Genomic DNA, 20,570 nt, shown 5'->3' with positions numbered 1-20,570 from the left:
TGGGCCACTCAAGGACATTCAGAGACTTGTCCCGAAGCCACTCCTGCGTTGTCTTGGCTGTTTGCTTAGGGTCGTTGTCCTGTTGGAAGGTGAACCTTCGCCCCAGTCTGAGGTCATGAGCGCTCTGGAGCAGGTTTTCATCAAGGATCTCTCTGTACTTTGCTCCGTTCATCTTTGCCTCGATCCTGACTGGTCTTCCCTGCCGCTGAAAAACATCCCCACAGCATGATGCTGCCACCACCATGCTTCACCGTAGGGATGGTGCCAGGTTTCCTCCAGACGTGACGCTTGGCATTCAGGCCAAATAGTTCAATCTTGGTTTCATCAGACCAGAGGACCTTGTTTCTCATGGTCTGAGAGTCTTTAGGTGCCTTTTGGCAAACTCCAAGCGGGTTGTCATGTGCCTTGGCTCCAGGGTGAGAGTGACAAGTTGGGGAACTGTCAACAAGGGGGCGCCCCTCCCCCGTAGGTGTCTCATTACTGGGATTCATTGCTGATTCTTGCCTGTTTCTTTTCTTTTCTTTTTCTTTTTCTTTAACTACAATGACGGCCTACACCGGCCAAACCCGGACGACGCTGGGCCAATTGTGCGCCACCCTATGGGACTCCCAATCACGGCCGGTTGTGATACAGCCTGGAATCGAACCAGAGGGTCTGTAGTGACGCCTCAAGCACTGAGATGCAGTGCCTTAGACCGCTGTGCCATTCTGGAGCCTGTAGGTCACTAGTCTCTATGAGGTGCCTAGTGATACAGGTTATGAGCTCTGTAGGTGATTAGTCGTTGGTAGCGGAGTCGGGGAACAACCAGAGTTGGACACAACCATGCTATTATCACACACACACAGTCTCTGTGGTTCATATGAACCCCGGAATGAGCTGTCTCCAGCTCAATGCTTTTCATTCCTGGGAATTAGATTCCAGTCCGACTCGCCCGTCTGCTACCACAGAACGGTCCCATTCCCAGCGAGGTTAAAAGGCACTTTGTGGCCAGTACCTGTGACTGCTCGGTAGGGTCACCTCCATTTTACATGTACTTTTTAGTCATTTAGCAGACAATCTTATCCAGCAGTAAGTGCATACATTTTCATACTGGTCCCCCATGGGAATTGAACCCACAACCCTGGCTTTGCAAGCGCCATGCTCTACCAACTGAGCTACACGGGACTCCATGATAACGTTTTTTTCCCCTGAGTCTATTTTTAATGCTTGCGGTCCATGGCTGGGTGCCAGCTGGATACCGGATTGCATCTTACCGCCTAAACGGAGTGAGGCTCGTTGTGACAACAGCACCCCTACTGATCGGATACCGGATTGCATCTTACTGCCTAAATGGAGTGAGGCTCGTTGTGACAACAGCACCCCTACTGATCGGATACCGGATTGCATCTTACTGCCTAAACGGAGTGAGGCTCGTTGTGACAACAGCACCCCTACTGATTGGATACCGGATTGCATCTTACTGCCTAAACGGAGTGAGGCTCGTTGTGACAACAGCACCCCTATTTGATCGCCTAATGATGGTACCCAAAGTGGGCCAGGCTTTAGGCAAACCTTGGCACATAAACACAGTTTTACAGGTATCTAAAGTGTTGTCTCCCGCATGTGAGTTCAATGAAAAGTGTCCCTTATCCACGTTCCCTTATCCACGGTTGTCAAGAATAGTGGAAATGGAAAAATAACCAGTCTTTCCCAGTCCAGAAGGTGGCGTTCTCATCCCTTCGGATGGCACTTCACAGGAGCCTCGCTGTCTGCTCCGACCAATGGGAGTGCGCAGTGTTGCACTGGATCATGTAAACAGTGACGTCAGAGTACGGGCTACAATTTGTTGTACATCCCCCACGCTTCTGCGGCATCATCACGTTGACTGTTCCGGAAGCCTCAGTGGCCATTTTGAGGGATTAAATATTCTCCCTTCTCCAGAAGCAGGCAATCCGAGTCGTTCCTATGTCTGAGATCCAGGACGGCTGGTACAGGCCGGTATTTCCTGGTTACGAAAAGGGATGTTACTTTGCATCCCATTCTAGACCTACGGGCACTTCAGAGTCTACAAATTCAGAATGCGCTGCCGGCTTTTACAGTCGATTGGCTGCTGGCGGCAGCGTCGTGGGGGCAAGCAGTGTTACACATATCCAATACTGTCCCGTATTCAGTCTCTAGGCTTCGTCAGAAACCAGAAAAAGATCTGTCTGACTCTTATCTCAGCACATTTCGCTTCTGGGTCTCGGGCTAGACTCACTGGCGTATCACACTTTTCCGTCCCAACAGAGGGTGTCCGGGCTCTGGGGCTGGGTTCCAGTGCACTGGGGATGATAGAAGGGCTGTTGATGATGCAGCCTTTCCAGCACAGAGGGCTGGCCACTCACCTGGACGCATCTCGCAGCCTTAACCGGTCGCTTCGACCCCTTCAGGCCTACAGGCCCTGGCCCAGTGCTCTGCTATTGTCAGGGGGCTCCCATGGGCTGAGTTGTATCCCACAAGGTTATCACGACAGATGCATCCCTCCGAGGGTTGGGTGCGTGGTACGAAGGCAACTCGATTTGGGGGGTATGGACTGTGGCGCAGAGCACACTGCATATCAAGTACCTGGAGCTCCTAACGATGTATCTGGTGCTCAGGCGCTTCCTCTCACCGTTGTCAGGCCGGGTTGTGCTGGTCAGAACCGACATTATTATGGTGTTGGTGGCATACATCAACAGATGAGGAGGGACTCTGTCTCTCTCCCTCCTAACCATGGCTTGCTCCCCATTGCTGTGGTGCAGTGCGCACATGCTCTCGCTTCGGGCGACGGATGTCCCCGGTTGCCTTAACTCGGCCGCAGATCTTCTATCCAGGTGGGGCCCTCTCTCTCAGGAGTGCTGGGTACACCCCTGGGAGGTCTCCCAGATATGGGAAATGTTTGGCAGGGCCGACATAGATCTGTACGCATCGCGAAGCAGCAGCCTTTGTCATCAGTTTTTCTCAATGAGGGACCCGGACACTCCATTGGGAAGCATTGGAGCACCAGTGGCCTCAGACTCTCCTTTACGCATTTCCCCCCCTGTGGAGCTGGTTTAGCCCACGTGGAGTGGGTACGCCTGGAGGGCTTGTTGTTGATTCTTGTGGCTCCCTGTTGGCCCAAGCAACCTTGGTTTGCGGAGATCATTTGCCTGTTGTGCGGGCTCACGTGGCAACTCCCGCTGCGCAGGGATCTGCTGTCCCAGGCACACAGGCAGGTTTGGCTCCCTCGGCCAGAGATTTGCGATCTGTGGGCTTGGCCCCTGAGAGGTCCAATCTTGACGGCTGGAGGTTTACCTCCGAACCTGATTGCTACTATTCAGTCTACAGGGGCTCCCTCCACTAGAGGGCTGTCTGGGTATAAGTGGCAGCCATTGGAGCTCTGGTGCCAAGATAAAGGTAGTGTTCCTTTTCAGAGTACTCTGGGGGACATTTTAAATGTTCCTACAGTAGCTTTTCGGGCAGAGCTCAGTGTAACACCCAGTGGGTTGACGGCTGGGACAGGACAGGGTCATTAGGCAGAGCTCAGTGGAACACCCAGTGGGTTGACGGCTGGGACAGGACAGGGTCATTAGGCAGAGCTCAGTGTAACACCCAGTGGGTTGACGGCTGGGACAGGACAGGGTCATTAGGCAGAGCTCAGTGTAACACCCAGTGGGTTGGCAGCTGGGACAGGACAAGGTCATTAGGCAGAGCTCAGTGGAACACCCAGTGTGTTGACAGGACAAGGTCATTAGGCAGAGCTCAGTGGAACACCCAGTGTGTTGACAGGACAGGGTCATTAGGCAGAGCTCAGTGGAACACCCAGTGGGTTGGCAGCTGGGACAGGACAAGGTCATTAGGCAGAGCTCAGTGGAACACCCAGTGTGTTGACAGGACAAGGTCATTAGGCAGAGCTCAGTGGAACACCCAGTGTGTTGACAGGACAGGGTCATTAGGCAGAGCTCAGTGGAACACCCAGTGGGTTGACGGCTGGGACAGGACAGGGTCATTAGGCAGAGCTCAGTGTAACACCCAGTGTGTTGACAGGACAGGGTCATTAGGCAGAGCTCAGTGTAACACCCAGTGGGTTGGCAGCTGGGGGACAGGGTCATTAGGCAGAGCTCAGTGGAACACCCAGTGGGTTGACGGCTGGGACAGGACAGGGTCATTAGGCAGAGCTCAGTGTAACACCCAGTGGGTTGGCAGCTGGGGGACAGGGTCATTAGGCAGAGCTCAGTGGAACACAATACCAAGACTACCACATCTTGCGGGGTCTGGGTGTTCTGGGTGGTCAGCCGTGGGCCGTTTCATTTAGTGTCCGCTGGGGCCGGCTTGGGGTGGGATTCTTGTTCCCCATAGTTGTGTTGTATCGACTGAAAGGGAACGTAACATTATGACTATAACTACTGTTCCCTGAAGCAGGGAAATGAGGTCCAACACCTGCATCGCCTGGTTCTGGGCTTGGTGAAGAGCGGTACTGAATTGAAGGAATTAATCCAAGCCTCAGGGTTATCACCTGTGGAAGGCGGCGCTTTCAGCGAGGCGCAGATTTCACTGGCCTTGTCAGGCGTGATTTTAGTTCTTCATTCGAAGTCACGAGAGTGCGACTCCCTGTAGTTGTGTTGTACCTCATTTCCCCCCTCCAGGGAACAGTAGTTATAGTCACAACGTTACGTTTTTATGATGATCTTTATATCCATTATGAGTTGAAATTGAATTGACCTCAACTCTGGTGTAGAGAAATACATAAGACCTCTAGCTACAGTAAATGGGTCTGTGTACGTCCTGTTGTTAACCATCTCTCTGTCCCCTCTGGTACCAGATGGTATCCCCTGCTCTGTGCTGAAGGACTGATCATGTCTCTGTATTAGATATCATAGTAACCGTCTCTCTGTCCCCTCCTGTACCAGATGGTATCCCCCGCTCTGTGCTGAAGGACTGGAGAAAGGTGAAGAAGCTGAAGCAGACGGGGGAGTCGTTCCTGCAGGATGACTCTTGCTCCGAGATCGGCCCCAACCTGCAGAAGTGTCGGGAGTGTCGCGTTGTCCGCAGCAAGAAGGGGGAGCAGCCCGCTCATTCTCCTGTCTTCTGCCGCTTCTACTACTTCCGCCGGTGAGTCTCGTTTTGTTATCTGATTAGCTGGTCCGCTGGTTAGGTGGTATTTGATTGGCTGCTCTGCCTCTCGGCTGGTTTTGATAATGATGGATGCCGTTTTATGGACTCTTAACCAACCGTGCTATTTTGTGTGTTTTTTCGCATTGTTTGTAACTTATTTTGTACATAATGTTGCTGCTACCGAAAAGAGCTTCTGGACATCAGAACAGAGATTACTCACCTTGAACTGGACAAGTAATTTTTATTTAATGAGTCAGGCAAAAGAGGGATTTGCTCCAGACACCCGACAGGGCCCTCATCTCCGTCATTCAGTAGAAAGAAAAGGAGATATCGCGGAAGGAGATCGGGGTGCCTGGTAAGGAGCCGGCGACGAGTGGCTAATCTGCCTTTGCCATCGATACTATCGGCCAACTTACAATCGCCTGATAATAAAGTGGACGAACTACAAGCACGTATATCCTACCAACGGGACATTAAAAACTGTAATATCTTATGGTTCACCGAGTCGTGGCTGAACAAAGACATGAATAACATACAGCTGGCGGGTTATACACTGTCTCGGCAGGATAGAACAGCAGCCTCTGGTAAAACAAGGGGTGGCGGTCTGTATATTTGTAAACAACGATATCTAAAGAAGTCTCGAGGTTTTGCTCGCCTGAGGTAGAGTATCTCATGATAAACTGTAGACCACACTATCTACCAAGAGAGTTTACATCTATATTCTTCGTAGCTGTCTATTTACCACCACTGTATACAGCCATAAGCAAACAGGAAAACGCTCATCCAGAGGCGTCGCTCCTAGTGGCCGGGGACTTTAATGCAGGGAAACTTAAATCCGTTTTACCTCATTTCTACCAGCATGTTAAATGTGCAACCAGAGGGAAAAAAACTCCAGACCACCTTTACTCCACACACAGACACCATTTTGTATACATCTGGCCCTTCATTGGACACTGTGTTAACAAACCTCCAAACGAGCTTCAATGCCATACAACACTCCTTCAGTAGCCTCCAACTGCTCTTAAACACTAGTAAAACTAAATGCATGCTCTTCAACCGAACGCTGCTTGCACCCGCCCACCCGACTAGAATCACTACTCTCGACGGGTCTGACCTAGAGTATGTGGACAACTACAAATATCTAGGTGTCTGGTTAGACTGTAAACTCTCCTTCCAGACTCACATTAAGAATCTCCAATCCAAAGTTAAATCTAGAATCGGTTTCCTATTTCGCAACAAAGCCTCCTTCACTCATGCTGCCAAACATGCCCTCGTAAAACTGACTATCCTACCGATCCTTGACTTCGGCGATGTCATTTACAAAATAGCCTCCAACACTCTACTCAGCAAATTGGATGTAGTCTATCACAGTGCCATCCGTTTTGTCTCCAAAGCCCCATATACTACCCACCACTGTGACCTGTACGCTCTTGTTGGCTGGTCCTCACTACATATTCGTCGCCAAACCCACTGGCTCCAGGCCATCTATAAATCACTGCTAGGCAAATCCCCGCCTTATCTTAGCTCATTGGTCACCATAGCAGCACCCACCCGTAGTCTGCACTCCAGCAGGTATATCTCACTGGTCATTCCCAAAGCCAACACCTCCTTTGGCCGCCATTCCTTCCAGTTCTCTGCTGCCAATGACTGGAACAAATTGCAAAAATCTCTGAAGCTGGAGACACTTATCTCCCTCACTAACTTTAAGCATCAGTTGTCAGAGCACCTTACCGATCACTGCACCTGTACACAGCCCATCTGAAATTAGCCCGCCCAACTACCTCATCCCTATATTGTTATTTATTTTGCTCATTTGTACCCCAGTATCTCTATTTGCACATCATCTCTTGCACATCTATCACTCCAGTGTTAATACTAATTGTAATTATTTTGCACTATAGCCTATTTATTGCCTTACCTCCATAACTTGCTACATTTGCACACACTGTATATATATTTATTTCTGTTGTATTTTTGACTGTGTTTTGTTTTACCCCATATGTAACTCTGTGTTGTTGTTTTTATCGCACTGCTTTGCTTTATCTTGGCCAGGTCGCAGTTGTAAATGAGAACTTGTTCTCAACTGGTTTACCTGGTTAAATAAAGGTGAAATAAAAATAAAATAAATAAAAAACAGAGACGCATACAAAGCTCTCCCTCGCCCTCCATTTGGCAAATCTGACCATAACTCTATCCTCCTGATTCCTGCTTACAAGCAAAAACTAAAGCGGGAAGCACCAGTGGTCAGATGAAGCAGATGCTAAGCTACAGGACTGTTTTGCTAGCACAGACTGGAATATGTTCAGGGATTCTTCCGATAGCATTGAGGAATATACCACATCAGTCACTGGCTTCATCAATAAGTGCATCGATGACGTCGTCCCCACAGTGACTGTCCGTACAGACCCCAACCAGAAGCCATGGATTACAGGCAACATCCGCACTGAGCTAAAGGGTAGAGCTGCCGCTTTCAAGGAACGGGACTGTAACCCGGAAGCTTATAAGAAATCCTGCTATGCCCTCCGATGAACCATCAAACAGGCAAAGAGTCAATACAGGACTAAGATTGAATCGTACTACACCGGCTCCGACGCTCGTCGGATGTGGCAGGGGTTGCAAACTATTAGACTACAAAGGGAAGCACAGCCGCGAGCTGCCCAGTGACACGAGCCTACCAGACGAGCTAACTTACTTATATGCTCGCTTCGAGGCAAGTAACACTGAAACATGCATGAGAGCATCAGCTGTTCCGGACGACTGTGTGATCACGCTCTCCGTAGCCGATGTGAGTAAGACCTTTAAACAGGTCAACATTCACAAGGCCGCAGGGCCAGGCGGATTACCAGGACGTGTACAGTCATGGTCAAACGTTTTGAGAATGACACAAGTATTGGTCTTCACAAAGTTCGCTGCTTCAGTGTTATAAGATATTTTTGCCAGATGTTACAATGGTATATTGAAGAATAATTACAAGCATTCCATAAGTGTCAAAGGCTTTTATTGACAATTACATTTAAGTTTATGCAAAGAGTCAATATTTGCATTGTTGACACTTCTTTTTCAAGACCTCTGCAATCCGCCCTGGCATGCTGTCAATTAACTTCTGGGACACATCCTGACTAATGGCAGCCCATTCTTGCATAATCAATGCTTGGAGGTTGTCAGAATTTGTGGGTTTTTGTTTGTCCACCCGCCTCTTGAGGATCGACCACAAGTTCTCAATGGGATTAAGGTCTGGGGAGTTTCCTGGCCATGGACCCAAAATGTCAATGTTTTGTTCCCCGAACCACTTAGTTATCACTTTTGCCTTATGGCAAGGTGCTCCATCATGCTGGAAAAGGCATTGGTCGTCACCAAACTGTTCTTGGATGGTTGGGAGATGTTGCACTCAGAGGATGTGTTGGTACCATTCTTTATTCATGGCTGTGTTCTTAGGCAAAATTGTGAGTGAGCCAACTCCCTTGGCTGAGAAGCAACCCCACACATGAATGGTCTCAGGATGCTTTACTGTTGGCATGACACAGCACTGATGGTAGCGCTCACCTTGTCTTCTCCGGACAAGGTGTTTTCCGGATGCCCCAAACAATCGGAAAGGGGATTCATCAGAGAAAATGACTTTACCCCAGTCCTCAGCAGTCCAATCCCTGTACCTTTTGCAGAATATCAGTCTGTCCCTGATGTTTTTCCTGAAGAGAAGTGGCTTCTTCGCTGCCCTTCTTGACACCAGGCCACCCTCCAAAAGTCTTCGCCTCACTGTGCGTGCAGATGCACTCACTCCTGCCTGCTGCCATTCCTGAGCAAGCTTTTTACTGGTGGTGCCCCGATCCCGCAGCTGAATCAACTTTAGGAGACGGTCCTGGCGCTTGCTGGACTTTCTTGGGCGCCCTGACGCCTTCTTCACAACAATTGAACCTCTCTCCTTGAAGTTATTGATTATCCGATAAATGGTTGATTTAGGTGCAATCTTCCTAGCAGCAATATCCTTGCCTGTGAAGCCCTTTTTGTGCAAAGCAATGATGACGGCACGTGTTTCCTTGCAGGTAACCATGGTTAACAGAGGAAGAACAATGATTTCAAGCACCACCCTCCTTTTAAAGCTTCCAGTCTGTTATTCTAACTCAATCAGCATGACAGAGTGATCTCCAGCCTTGTCCTCATCAACACTCTCGCTTGTGTTAACGAGAGAATCACTGACATGATGGCAGCTGGTCCTTTTGTGGCAGGGCTGAAATGCAGTGGAAATGTTTTTGGGGGATTAATTTCATTTTCATGGCAAAGAGGGACTTTACAATTAATTGCAATTTATCTGATCACTCTTCATGACATTCTGGACTATATGCAAATTGCCATCATCAAAACTGAGGCAGCAGACTTTGTGAAAATTAGTATTTGTGTCATTCTCAAAACTTTTGACCACGACTGTACTCCGAGCATGTGCTGACCAACTGGCAAGTGTCTTCACTGACATTTTCAACATGTCCCTGACTGAGTCTGTAATACCAACATGTTTCAAGCAGACCACCATAGTCCCCGTGCCCAAGAACTCTAAGATAACCTGCCTAAATGACTACCGACCCGTAGCACTGACGTCTGTAGCCATGAAATGCTTTGAAAGGCTGGTCATGGCTCACATCAACACCATTATCCCAGAAACCCTGGACCCACTCCAATTTGCATACCGCTCCAACAGATCCACAGATGACGCAATCTCTATTGCACTCCACACTGCCCTTTCACACCTGGACAAAAGGAACACCTATGTGAGAATGCTATTCATTGACTAATCTCAGCGTTCAACACCATAGTGCCCTCAAAGCTCATCACTAAGCTAAGGACCCTGGGACTAAACACCTCCCTCTGCAACTGGATCTTGGTCTTCCTGACGGGCCGCCCCCAGGTGGTAAGGGTAGGTAACAACACATCCGCCACGCTGATCCTCAACACGGGGGCCCCTCAGGGGTGCGTGCTCAGTCCCCTCCTGTACTCCCTGTTCACCCATGACTGCATGGCCAGGCACGACTCCAACACCATCATTAAGTTTGCAGATGACACAACAGTGGTAGGCCTGATCACCTACAAGACGAGACAGCCTATAGGGAGGAGGTCAGAGACCTGGCCGTGTGGTGCCAGGATAACAACCTCTCCCTCAATGTGATCAAGACAAAGGAGATGATTGTGGACTACAGGAAAAAGAAGAGGACCGAGCACGCCCCCATTCTCATCGACGGGGCTGTAGTGGAGCAAGTTGAGAGCTTCAAGTTCCTTGGTGTCCACATCACCAACAAACTATCATGGTCCAAACACACCAAGACAGTCATGAAGAGCACACGACAAAGCCTATTCCCCCTCAGGAGACTGAAAAGATTTGGCATGGGTCCCCAGATCCTCAAAAGGTTCTACAGCTGCACTATCGAGAGCATCCTGACTGGTTGCATCACTGCCTGGTATGGCAACTGCTCTGCCTCCGACCGCAAGGCACTACAGAGGGTAGTGCGTACGGCCCAGTACATCACTGGGGCCAAGCTTCCTGCCATCCAGGACCTCTATACCAGGCGGTGTCAGAGGAAGGCCCTAAAAATGGTCAAAGGCTCCAACCACCCTAGTCATAGACTGTTCTCTCTGCTACCGCACGGCAAGCGTTACCGGAGCACCAAGTCTAGGTCCAAGAGGCTTCTAAACAGCTTCTACCCCCAAGCCATGAGACTACTGAACATCTAATCAAATGGCAACCCAGACTATTTGTATTGCCCCCCCCCCCCCCCCCCCTTTACACTGCTGCTACTCTGTTAATTATCTATGCATAGTCACTTTAACTCTACCTACATGTACATATTACCTCAATTACCTTGACTAACCGGTGCCCCCGCACATTGACTCTGTACCGGTACCCCCCTGTATAAAGCCTCCCTACTGTTATTTTACTGCTGCTCTTTAATTATTTGTTACTTTTATTTCGTATTATTTTATGTTGTATTTTTTAGCGAATTTTTTTTGTATTCTTTCTTAAAACTGAATTGTTGGTTAAGGGCTCGTAAGTAAGCTTTTCACTGTAAGGTCTACACCTGTAGTATTCGGCGCATGTGACAAATACAATTTGATTTGATTTTCCTGCGTTGCTCAGCTAGTCCACTCTCCCGCCACATGGTTAGCCAGAGATTATTAGGTCATTGTGTACGTTCTCCCTCAATCCATCTGTTAGTGTCTCTGTCAGTGAACCCTGCCTCAGTCAGTCAGTCAGTCAGTCCATCTGTTAGTGTCTCTGTCAGTGAACCCTGCCTCAGTCAGTCAGTCAGTCAGTCCATCTGTTATTGTCTCTGTCAGTGAACCCTGCCTCAGTCAGTCAGTCAGTCAGTCCATCTGTTAGTGTCTCTGTCAGTGAACCCTGCCTCAGTCAGTCAGTCAGTCCATCTGTTATTGTCTCTGTCAGTGAACCCTGCCTCAGTCAGTCGGTCAGTCCATCTGTTATTGTCTCTGTCAGTGAACCCTGCCTCAGTCAGTCGGTCAGTCCATCTGTTATTGTCTCTGTCAGTGAACCCTGCCTCAGTCAGTCAGTCCATCTGTTATTGTCTCTGTCAGTGAACCCTGCCTCAGTCAGTCTGTCTGTTATTGTCTCTGTCAGTGAACCCTGCCTCAGTCAGTCAGTCCATCTGTTATTGTCTCTGTCAGTGAACCCTGCCTCAGTCAGTCTGTCTGTTATTGTCTCTGTCAGTGAACCCTGCCTCAGTCAGTCAGTCAGTCAGTCAGTCCATCTGTTAGTGTCTCTGTCAGTGAACCCTGCCTCAGTCAGTCAGTCCATCTGTTAGTGTCTCTGTCAGTGAACCCTGCCTCAGTCAGTCAGTCCATCTGTTAGTGTCTCTGTCAGTGAACCCTGCCTCAGTCAGTCAGTCCATCTGTTAGTGTCTCTGTCAGTGAACCCTGCCTCAGTCAGTCAGTCAGTCCATCTGTTATTGTCTCTGTCAGTGAACCCTGCCTCAGTCAGTCAGTCAGTCCATCTGTTATTGTCTCTGTCAGTGAACCCTGCCTCAGTCAGTCAGTCCATCTGTTATTGTCTCTGTCAGTGAACCCTGCCTCAGTCAGTCTGTCTGTTAGTGTCTCTGTCAGTGAACCCTGCCTCAGTCAGTCAGTCCATCTGTTATTGTCTCTGTCAGTGAACCCTGCCTCAGTCAGTCAGTCCATCTGTTATTGTCTCTGTCAGTGAACCCTGCCTCAGTCAGTCTGTCTGTTATTGTCTCTGTCAGTGAACCCTGCCTCAGTCAGTCAGTCAGTCAGTCAGTCCATCTGTTAGTGTCTCTGTCAGTGAACCCTGCCTCAGTCAGTCAGTCCATCTGTTAGTGTCTCTGTCAGTGAACCCTGCCTCAGTCAGTCAGTCCATCTGTTAGTGTCTCTGTCAGTGAACCCTGCCTCAGTCAGTCGGTCAGTCCATCTGTTATTGTCTCTGTCAGTGAACCCTGCCTCAGTCAGTCAGTCCATCTGTTAGTGTCTCTGTCAGTGAACCCTGCCTCAGTCAGTCTGTCTGTTATTGTCTCTGTCAGTGAACCCTGCCTCAGTCAGTCAGTCAGTCAGTCAGTCCATCTGTTAGTGTCTCTGTCAGTGAACCCTGCCTCAGTCAGTCAGTCCATCTGTTATTGTCTCTGTCAGTGAACCCTGCCTCAGTCAGTCAGTCCATCTGTTATTGTCTCTGTCAGTGAACCCTGCCTCAGTCAGTCGGTCAGTCCATCTGTTATTGTCTCTGTCAGTGAACCCTGCCTCAGTCAGTCAGTCCATCTGTTATTGTCTCTGTCAGTGAACCCTGCCTCAGTCAGTCTGTCTGTTATTGTCTCTGTCAGTGAACCCTGCCTCAGTCAGTCAGTCCATCTGTTATTGTCTCTGTCAGTGAACCCTGCCTCAGTCAGTCAGTCCATCTGTTAGTGTCTCTGTCAGTGAACCCTGCCTCAGTCAGTCAGTCAGTCAGTCCATCTGTTAGTGTCTCTGTCAGTGAACCCTGCCTCAGTCAGTCAGTCCATCTGTTATTGTCTCTGTCAGTGAACCCTGCCTCAGTCAGTCAGTCAGTCCATCTGTTATTGTCTCTGTCAGTGAACCCTGCCTCAGTCAGTCTGTCTGTTATTGTCTCTGTCAGTGAACCCTGCCTCAGTCAGTCAGTCAGTCAGTCAGTCAGTCCATCTGTTAGTGTCTCTGTCAGTGAACCCTGCCTCAGTCAGTCAGTCCATCTGTTATTGTCTCTGTCAGTGAACCCTGCCTCAGTCAGTCGGTCAGTCCATCTGTTATTGTCTCTGTCAGTGAACCCTGCCTCAGTCAGTCAGTCCATCTGTTATTGTCTCTGTCAGTGAACCCTGCCTCAGTCAGTCAGTCCATCTGTTAGTGTCTCTGTCAGTGAACCCTGCCTCAGTCAGTCGGTCAGTCCATCTGTTATTGTCTCTGTCAGTGAACCCTGCCTCAGTCAGTCAGTCCATCTGTTATTGTCTCTGTCAGTGAACCCTGCCTCAGTCAGTCTGTCTGTTATTGTCTCTGTCAGTGAACCCTGCCTCAGTCAGTCAGTCAGTCATTCAGTCCATCTGTTAGTGTCTCTGTCAGTGAACCCTGCCTCAGTCAGTCAGTCCATCTGTTAGTGTCTCTGTCAGTGAACCCTGCCTCAGTCAGTCAGTCCATCTGTTATTGTCTCTGTCAGTGAACCCTGCCTCAGTCAGTCGGTCAGTCCATCTGTTATTGTCTCTGTCAGTGAACCCTGCCTCAGTCAGTCAGTCCATCTGTTATTGTCTCTGTCAGTGAACCCTGCCTCAGTCAGTCTGTCTGTTATTGTCTCTGTCAGTGAACCCTGCCTCAGTCAGTCAGTCAGTCATTCAGTCCATCTGTTAGTGTCTCTGTCAGTGAACCCTGCCTCAGTCAGTCAGTCCATCTGTTAGTGTCTCTGTCAGTGAACCCTGCCTCAGTCAGTCAGTCCATCTGTTAGTGTCTCTGTCAGTGAACCCTGCCTCAGTCAGTCAGTCAGTCATTCAGTCCATCTGTTAGTGTCTCTGTCAGTGAACCCTGCCTCAGTCAGTCAGTCCATCTGTTAGTGTCTCTGTCAGTGAACCCTGCCTCAGTCAGTCTGTCTGTTATTGTCTCTGTCAGTGAACCCTGCCTCAGTCAGTCGGTCCCTACATCTTATTTGTTTGTTTAGCTCTCAGGCCCTGGAGACCTTCAGGGGAGTTTACAGATAAAACATCTATTTTTTCATTTCCTGCTTCCATCCATCCATCCTCTCTGTGGTTGTTTAATCCAGTAACAGAAGTCTGGATTAAAGAGGATTTTCTGGCTCTTAATCACTCACAATGTCAGGCCTTCACCAGGATCAGGGCTCTGCTGCACTGTGACATCACAGCACATTAGTTTTAGTTCTGTCAATGTTTACCACTATTTACCACTATTTAGTTTCAGCATATTTCACTGTATCACAAATGGACACCATTCCCTATGGGCTCTGGTCCAAAGTAGTGCACTATTTAATAGGATGCCATTGCCATTAGAGACACAGCCCGGCCATGTAACCCTCAGTAGAGGAATCACAGCCCGGCCATGTAACCCTCAGTAGAGGAATCACAGCCCGGCCATGTAACCCTCAGTAGAGGAATCACAGCCCGGCCATGTAACCCTCAGTAGAGGAATCAGGGTTGTAGGACAATCCAGTTGGGAGATATTCATCAGGATAAATGTACTCCTCGTTCTAGGGATAGTGTTTGTTCTAGGGCTAGTGTTTGTTCTAGGGATAGTGTTCTAGGGCTAGTGTTTGTTCTAGGGCTAGTGTTTGTTCTAGGGATAGTGTTTGTTCTAGGGATAGTGTTTGTTCTAGGGATAGTGTTTGTTCTAGGGATAGTGTTTGTTCTAGGGATAGTGTTTGTTCTAGGGCTAGTGTTTGTTCTAGGGATAGTGTTTGTTCTAGGGATAGTGTTTGTTCTAGGGCTAGTGTTTGTTCTAGGGCTAGTGTTTGTTTTAGGGCTAGTGTTTGTTCTAGGGATAGTGTTTGTTCTAGGGCTAGTGTTTGTTCTAGGGATAGTGTTTGTTCTAGGGCTAGTGTTTGTTCTAGGGCTAGTGTTCTAGGGCTAGTGTTTGTTCTAGGGCTAGTGTTTGTTCTAGGACTAGTGTTTGTTCTAGGGCTAGTGTTTGTTCTAGGGATAGTGTTCTAGGGATAGTGTTTGTTCTAGGGCTAGTGTTTGTTCTAGGGTTAGTGTTTGTTCTAGGGATAGTGTTCTAGGGCTAGTGTTTGTTTTAGGGCTAGTGTTTGTTCTAGGGCTAGTGTTTGTTCTAGGGATAGTGTTTGTTCTAGGGATAGTGTTTGTTCTAGGGATAGTGTTTGTTTTAGGGCTAGTGTTTGTTCTAGGGCTAGTGTTTGTTCTAGGGATAGTGTTCTAGGGATAGTGTTTGTTTTAGGGCTAGTGTTTGTTCTAGGACTAGTGTTTGTTCTAGGGATAGTGTTTGTTCTAGGGCTAGTGTTTGTTCTAGGGTTAGTGTTTGTTCTAGGGATAGTGTTCTAGGGATAGTGTTTGTTTTAGGGCTAGTGTTTGTTCTAGGACTAGTGTTTGTTCTAGGGATAGTGTTTGTTCTAGGGCTAGTGTTTGTTCTAGGGATAGTGTTTGTTCTAGGGTTAGTGTTTGTTCTAGGGATAGTGTTTGTTCTAGGGATAGTGTTTGTTCTAGGGCTAGTGTTTGTTCTAGGGATAGTGTTTGTTCTAGGGATAGTGTTTGTTCTAGGGATAGTGTTCTAGGGATAGTGTTTGTTCTAGGGCTAGTGTTTGTTCTAGGGATAGTGTTTGTTCTAGGGTTAGTGTTTGTTCTAGGGATAGTGTTTGTTCTAGGGCTAGTGTTTGTTCTAGGGCTAGTGTTTGTTCTAGGGATAGTGTTTGTTCTAGGGATAGTGTTTGTTCTAGGGATAGTGTTTGTTCTAGGGTTAGTGTTTGTTCTAGGGATAGTGTTTGTTCTAGGGATAGTGTTTGTTCTAGGGCTAGTGTTTGTTCTAGGGATAGTGTTTGTTCTAGGGCTAGTGTTTGTTCTAGGGTTAGTGTTTGTTCTAGGGATAGTGTTTGTTCTAGGGATAGTGTTTGTTCTAGGGATAGTGTTTGTTCTAGGGTTAGTGTTTGTTCTAGGGCTAGTGTTTGTTCTAGGGATAGTGTTTGTTCTAGGGATAGTGTTTGTTCTAGGGATAGTGTTTGTTCTAGGGCTAGTGTTTGTTCTAGGGCTAGTGTTCTAGGGCTAGTGTTTGTTCTAGGACTAGTGTTTGTTCTAGGACTAGTGTTTGTTCTAGGGATAGTGTTTGTTCTAGGGCTAGTGTTTGTTCTAGGGTTAGTGTTTGTTCTAGGGATAGTGTTTGTTCTAGGGATAGTGTTTGTTCTAGGGCTAGTGTTTGTTCTAGGGATAGTGTTTGTTCTAGGGCTAGTGTTTGTTCTAGGACTAGTGTTTGTTCTAGGGATAGTGTTCTAGGGCTAGTGTTTGTTCTAGGGCTAGTGTTTGTTCTAGGGATAGTGTTTGTTCTAGGGCTAGTGTTTGTTCTAGGGCTAGTGTTTGTTCTAGGGATAGTGTTTGTTCTAGGGATAGTGTTTGTTCTAGGGATAGTGTTCTAGGGCTAGTGTTTGTTCTAGGGATAGTGTTCTAGGGATAGTGTTTGTTCTAGGACTAGTGTTTGTTCTAGGGCTAGTGTTTGTTCTAGGGATAGTGTTTGTTCTAGGGATAGTGTTTGTTCTAGGGATAGTGTTTGTTCTAGGGATAGTGTTTGTTCTAGGGCTAGTGTTCTAGGGATAGTGTTTGTTCTAGGGCTAGTGTTTGTTCTAGGGCTAGTGTTTGTTCTAGGGATAGTGTTTGTTCTAGGGCTAGTGTTTGTTCTAGGGCTAGTGTTTGTTCTAGGGATAGTGTTTGTTCTAGGGCTAGTGTTTGTTCTAGGGCTAGTGTTTGTTCTAGGGCTAGTGTTTGTTCTAGGGCTAGTGTTTGTTTTAGGGCTAGTGTTTGTTCTAGGGCTAGTGTTTGTTCTAGGGCTAGTGTTTGTTCTAGGGCTAGTGTTTGTTCTAGGGCTAGTGTTTGTTCTAGGGCTAGTGTTTGTTCTAGGGATAGTGTTTGTTCTAGGGCTAGTGTTTGTTTTAGGGCTAGTGTTTGTTCTAGGGCTAGTGTTTGTTCTAGGGATAGTGTTTGTTCTAGGGCTAGTGTTCTAGGGCTAGTGTTTGTTCTAGGGATAGTGTTTGTTCTAGGGATAGTGTTTGTTCTAGGGATAGTGTTTGTTCTAGGGATAGTGTTCTAGGGCTAGTGTTTGTTCTAGGGATAGTGTTTGTTCTAGGGATAGTGTTTGTTCTAGGGCTAGTGTTTGTTCTAGGGCTAGTGTTTGTTCTAGGGCTAGTGTTTGTTCTAGGGTTAGTGTTTGTTCTAGGGATAGTGTTCTAGGGATAGTGTTTGTTCTAGGGATAGTGTTTGTTCTAGGGATAGTGTTTGTTCTAGGGCTAGTGTTTGTTCTAGGGATAGTGTTTGTTCTAGGGATAGTGTTTGTTCTAGGGCTAGTGTTTGTGTCTGTTGATGGGGAGGAGTCACACTCTAATTATCTAGTGTGTCTGTGTTTGTGTCTGTCTCTCATTAACATGTTCTCTCTCTCTTTTCTCCAGCCTGTCCTACAGTAAGAATGGAGTGATCCGTGTGGACGGCTTCTCCACTCCAGACCAGTTTGACGAGGAGGCTCTGTCCCTCTGGGCTCCTGATGTGGATGAGGAGAAAGAGGTGGACCCAGACTCCTCCAAGTACATCCTGTCATATATAGGAGATAAGTTCTGTCAGATGGTCACCACTGAGAACACTGCTGCTACATGGATCAAAAAAGATGGTAGGGACAGGAGCGCAGATATGTGTTGTTGTTGCTGTTATTCTTAAAGGCAGGGATCACAGAGACATCCTCTCTGTTAGTCTTAAAGGCAGGGATCACAGAGACATTCTCTCTGTTAGTCTTAAAGGCAGGGATCACAGAGACATTCTCTCTGTTAGTCTTAAAGGCAGGGATCACAGAGACATTCTCTCTGTTAGTCTTAAAGGCAGGGATCACAGAGACATTCTCTCTGTTAGTCTTAAAGGCAGGGATCACAGAGACATTCTCTCTGTTAGTCTTAAAGGCAGGGATCACAGAGACATTCTCTCTGTTAGTCTTAAAGGCAGGGATCACAGAGACATCCCTCTGTTAGTCTTAAAGGCAGATCACAGAGACATCCTCTGTTAGTCTTAAAGGCAGGGATCACAGAGACATTTCTCTCTGTTAGTCTTAAAGGCAGGGATCACAGAGACATCCTCTCTGTATCTTAAAAGGCAGGGATCACAGAGACATTCTCTCTGCTAGTCTTAAAGGCAGGGATCACAGAGACTCCCTCTCTGTTAGTCTTAAAGGCAGGGATCACAGAGACATCCTCTCTGTTAGTCTTAAGGCAGGGATCACAGAGACATCCTCTCTGCTAGTCTTAAAGGCAGGGATCACAGAGACATTCTCTCTGCTAGTCTTAAAGGCAGGGATCACAGAGACATCCTCTCTGTTAGTCTTAAAGGCAGGGATCACAGAGACATTCTCTCTGTTAGTCTTAAAGGGCAGGATCACAGAGACATCCTCTCTGTTAGTCTTAAAGGCAGGGATCACAGAGACATCCTCTCTGCTAGTCTTAAAGGCAGGGATCACAGAGACATTCTCTCTGCTAGTCTTAAAGGCAGGATCACAGAGACATCCTCTCTGTTAGTCTTAAAGGCAGGGATCACAGAGACATCCTCTCTGTTAGTCTTAAAGGCAGGGATCACAGAGACATCCTCTCTGTTAGTCTTAAAGGCAGGATCACAGAGACATTCTCTCTGCTAGTCTTAAAGGCAGGGATCACAGAGACATCCTCTCTGTTAGTCTTAAAAGGCAGGGATCACAGATACATCCTCTCTGCTAGTCTTAAAGGCAGGGATCACAGAGACATTCTCTCTGCTAGTCTTAAAGGCAGGGATCACAGAGACATTCTCTCTGTTAGTCTTAAAGGCAGGATCACAGAGACATCCTCTCTGCTAGTCTTAAAGGCAGGGATCACAGAGACATTCTCTCTGCTAGTCTTAAAGGCAGGGATCACAGAGACATCCTCTCTGTTAGTCTTAAAGGCAGGGATCACAGAGACATCCTCTCTGCTAGTCTTAAAGGCAGGGATCACAGAGACATTCTCTCTGCTAGTCTTAAAGGCAGGGATCACAGAGACATCCTCTCTGTTAGTCTTAAAGGCAGGGATCACAGAGACATTCTCTCTGTTAGTCTGACTGTGGTACTGTTGAAAGCTAACTATTATCTGAGCTGTAGAACAACCAAAGCTTGTATTGTGTCTGTTATTGTAACTATGTTAGAGCACTCTGAGGCCAGACTAGTTGATAAAGCAGATGTGTTCTGTCATAATGCCTCTGCCTGGCCTGGAACTGCTCTGCTGTCATCTGCCTGTTCTGTTGACCCCATCCTCCCTGTGTGTGTCTGCTTTGCCCTGCAGCCAAGATGGCCTGGAAGAGGGCTGTGAGAGGGGTCAGGGAGATGTGTGACGCATGTGAAGCCACCTTGTTTAACATTCACTGGGTCTGCCAGAAATGTGGCTTTGTGGTTTGTCTGGACTGTTACAAGGCAAAGGAGAGGAAGAGCTCCAAAGGTCAGTCATCATTAGGATTTTAACATTTTAACCTCTTCCTTTCCACCGCAGAAAAGAGTAGTAGAGGATACAATGTTTCTCTCCCCCTCCCTCCCCCTCTCTCCCCCCCCCCCCCCCCTCTCTCTCTCTCTATAATATAATATAATAATATAATATAATAATAATAATATATTAATATGCCATTTAGCAGACGCTTTTATCCAAAGCGACTTACAGTCATGTGTGCATACATTATTGTGTATGGGTGGTCCCCGGGGATCGAACCCACTACCCTGGCGTTACAAGCGCCGTGCTCTACCAGCTGGAGCTCTCTCTCTCTCTCTCTCTCTCTCTCTCTCTCTCTCTCTCTCTCTCTCCCTCTCTCTCTCTCTCCCTCTCTCTCTCTCTCTCTCCCTCTCTCTCTCTCTCTCCCTCTCTCTCTCCCTCTCTCTCTCTCCTCTCTCTCTCTCTCTCTCTCTCTCCCTCCCTCTCTGTCTCTCTCTCTCTCTCCCTCTCTCTCTCTCTCTCTCTCTCTCTCTCTCCCTCTCTCCCCTACCTCCCCCTCCCTCTCTCTCCTCCCCCACCTCCCCCTCCCTCTCCCCCTCCTCTCTCTCTCTCTCACCCTCCCTCCCTCTCTCTCCCCCTCCCTCACTCTCTCCCCTCCCTCCCCCTCCCTCTCTCTCTCTCCCCCCTCCCTCTCTCTCCCCCCTCCCTCTCTCTCTTCCTCCTCTCTCTATCTCCCTCTCTCCCCTCAGCTTCCTCCTCTCCTCTCTATCCGAGGTGGGGGTCTGGTTGAGACAGAAAGTGTGTTGTAGTTCTGATGGTTGGTTACACGGCCCTGGGCAGGTGTAAATCA

At 48.0% G+C, this 20,570-nt stretch overlaps 1 protein-coding gene across 1 annotated transcript in view; it reads left to right on the top strand.

The window, feature by feature from the left end:
- The window catches only part of LOC311126185 (putative JmjC domain-containing histone demethylation protein 2C), a gene marked incomplete at its 3' end in the record, with an annotated part of 108,512 nt that extends 88,777 nt beyond the window's left edge, over positions 1-19,735 (top strand). The window contains exons 11-13 of the mRNA XM_084200202.1: positions 4,887-5,088; positions 17,705-17,919; positions 19,583-19,735. Of these exons, the coding sequence (XP_084056328.1) occupies positions 4,887-5,088; positions 17,705-17,919; positions 19,583-19,735 (570 nt within the window). The remainder of the gene's footprint in view (positions 1-4,886; positions 5,089-17,704; positions 17,920-19,582) is intronic.
- Between the last annotated feature and the right edge of the window lie 835 nt (positions 19,736-20,570).

Source organism: Coregonus lavaretus (genome assembly GCF_964263955.1).
Source record: "Coregonus lavaretus genome assembly, contig: HAP1_SCAFFOLD_1544, whole genome shotgun sequence".
NCBI classification, from domain to species: domain Eukaryota; kingdom Metazoa; phylum Chordata; class Actinopteri; order Salmoniformes; family Salmonidae; genus Coregonus; species Coregonus lavaretus.
This window is presented reverse-complemented; position numbering and strand designations above follow the sequence as displayed.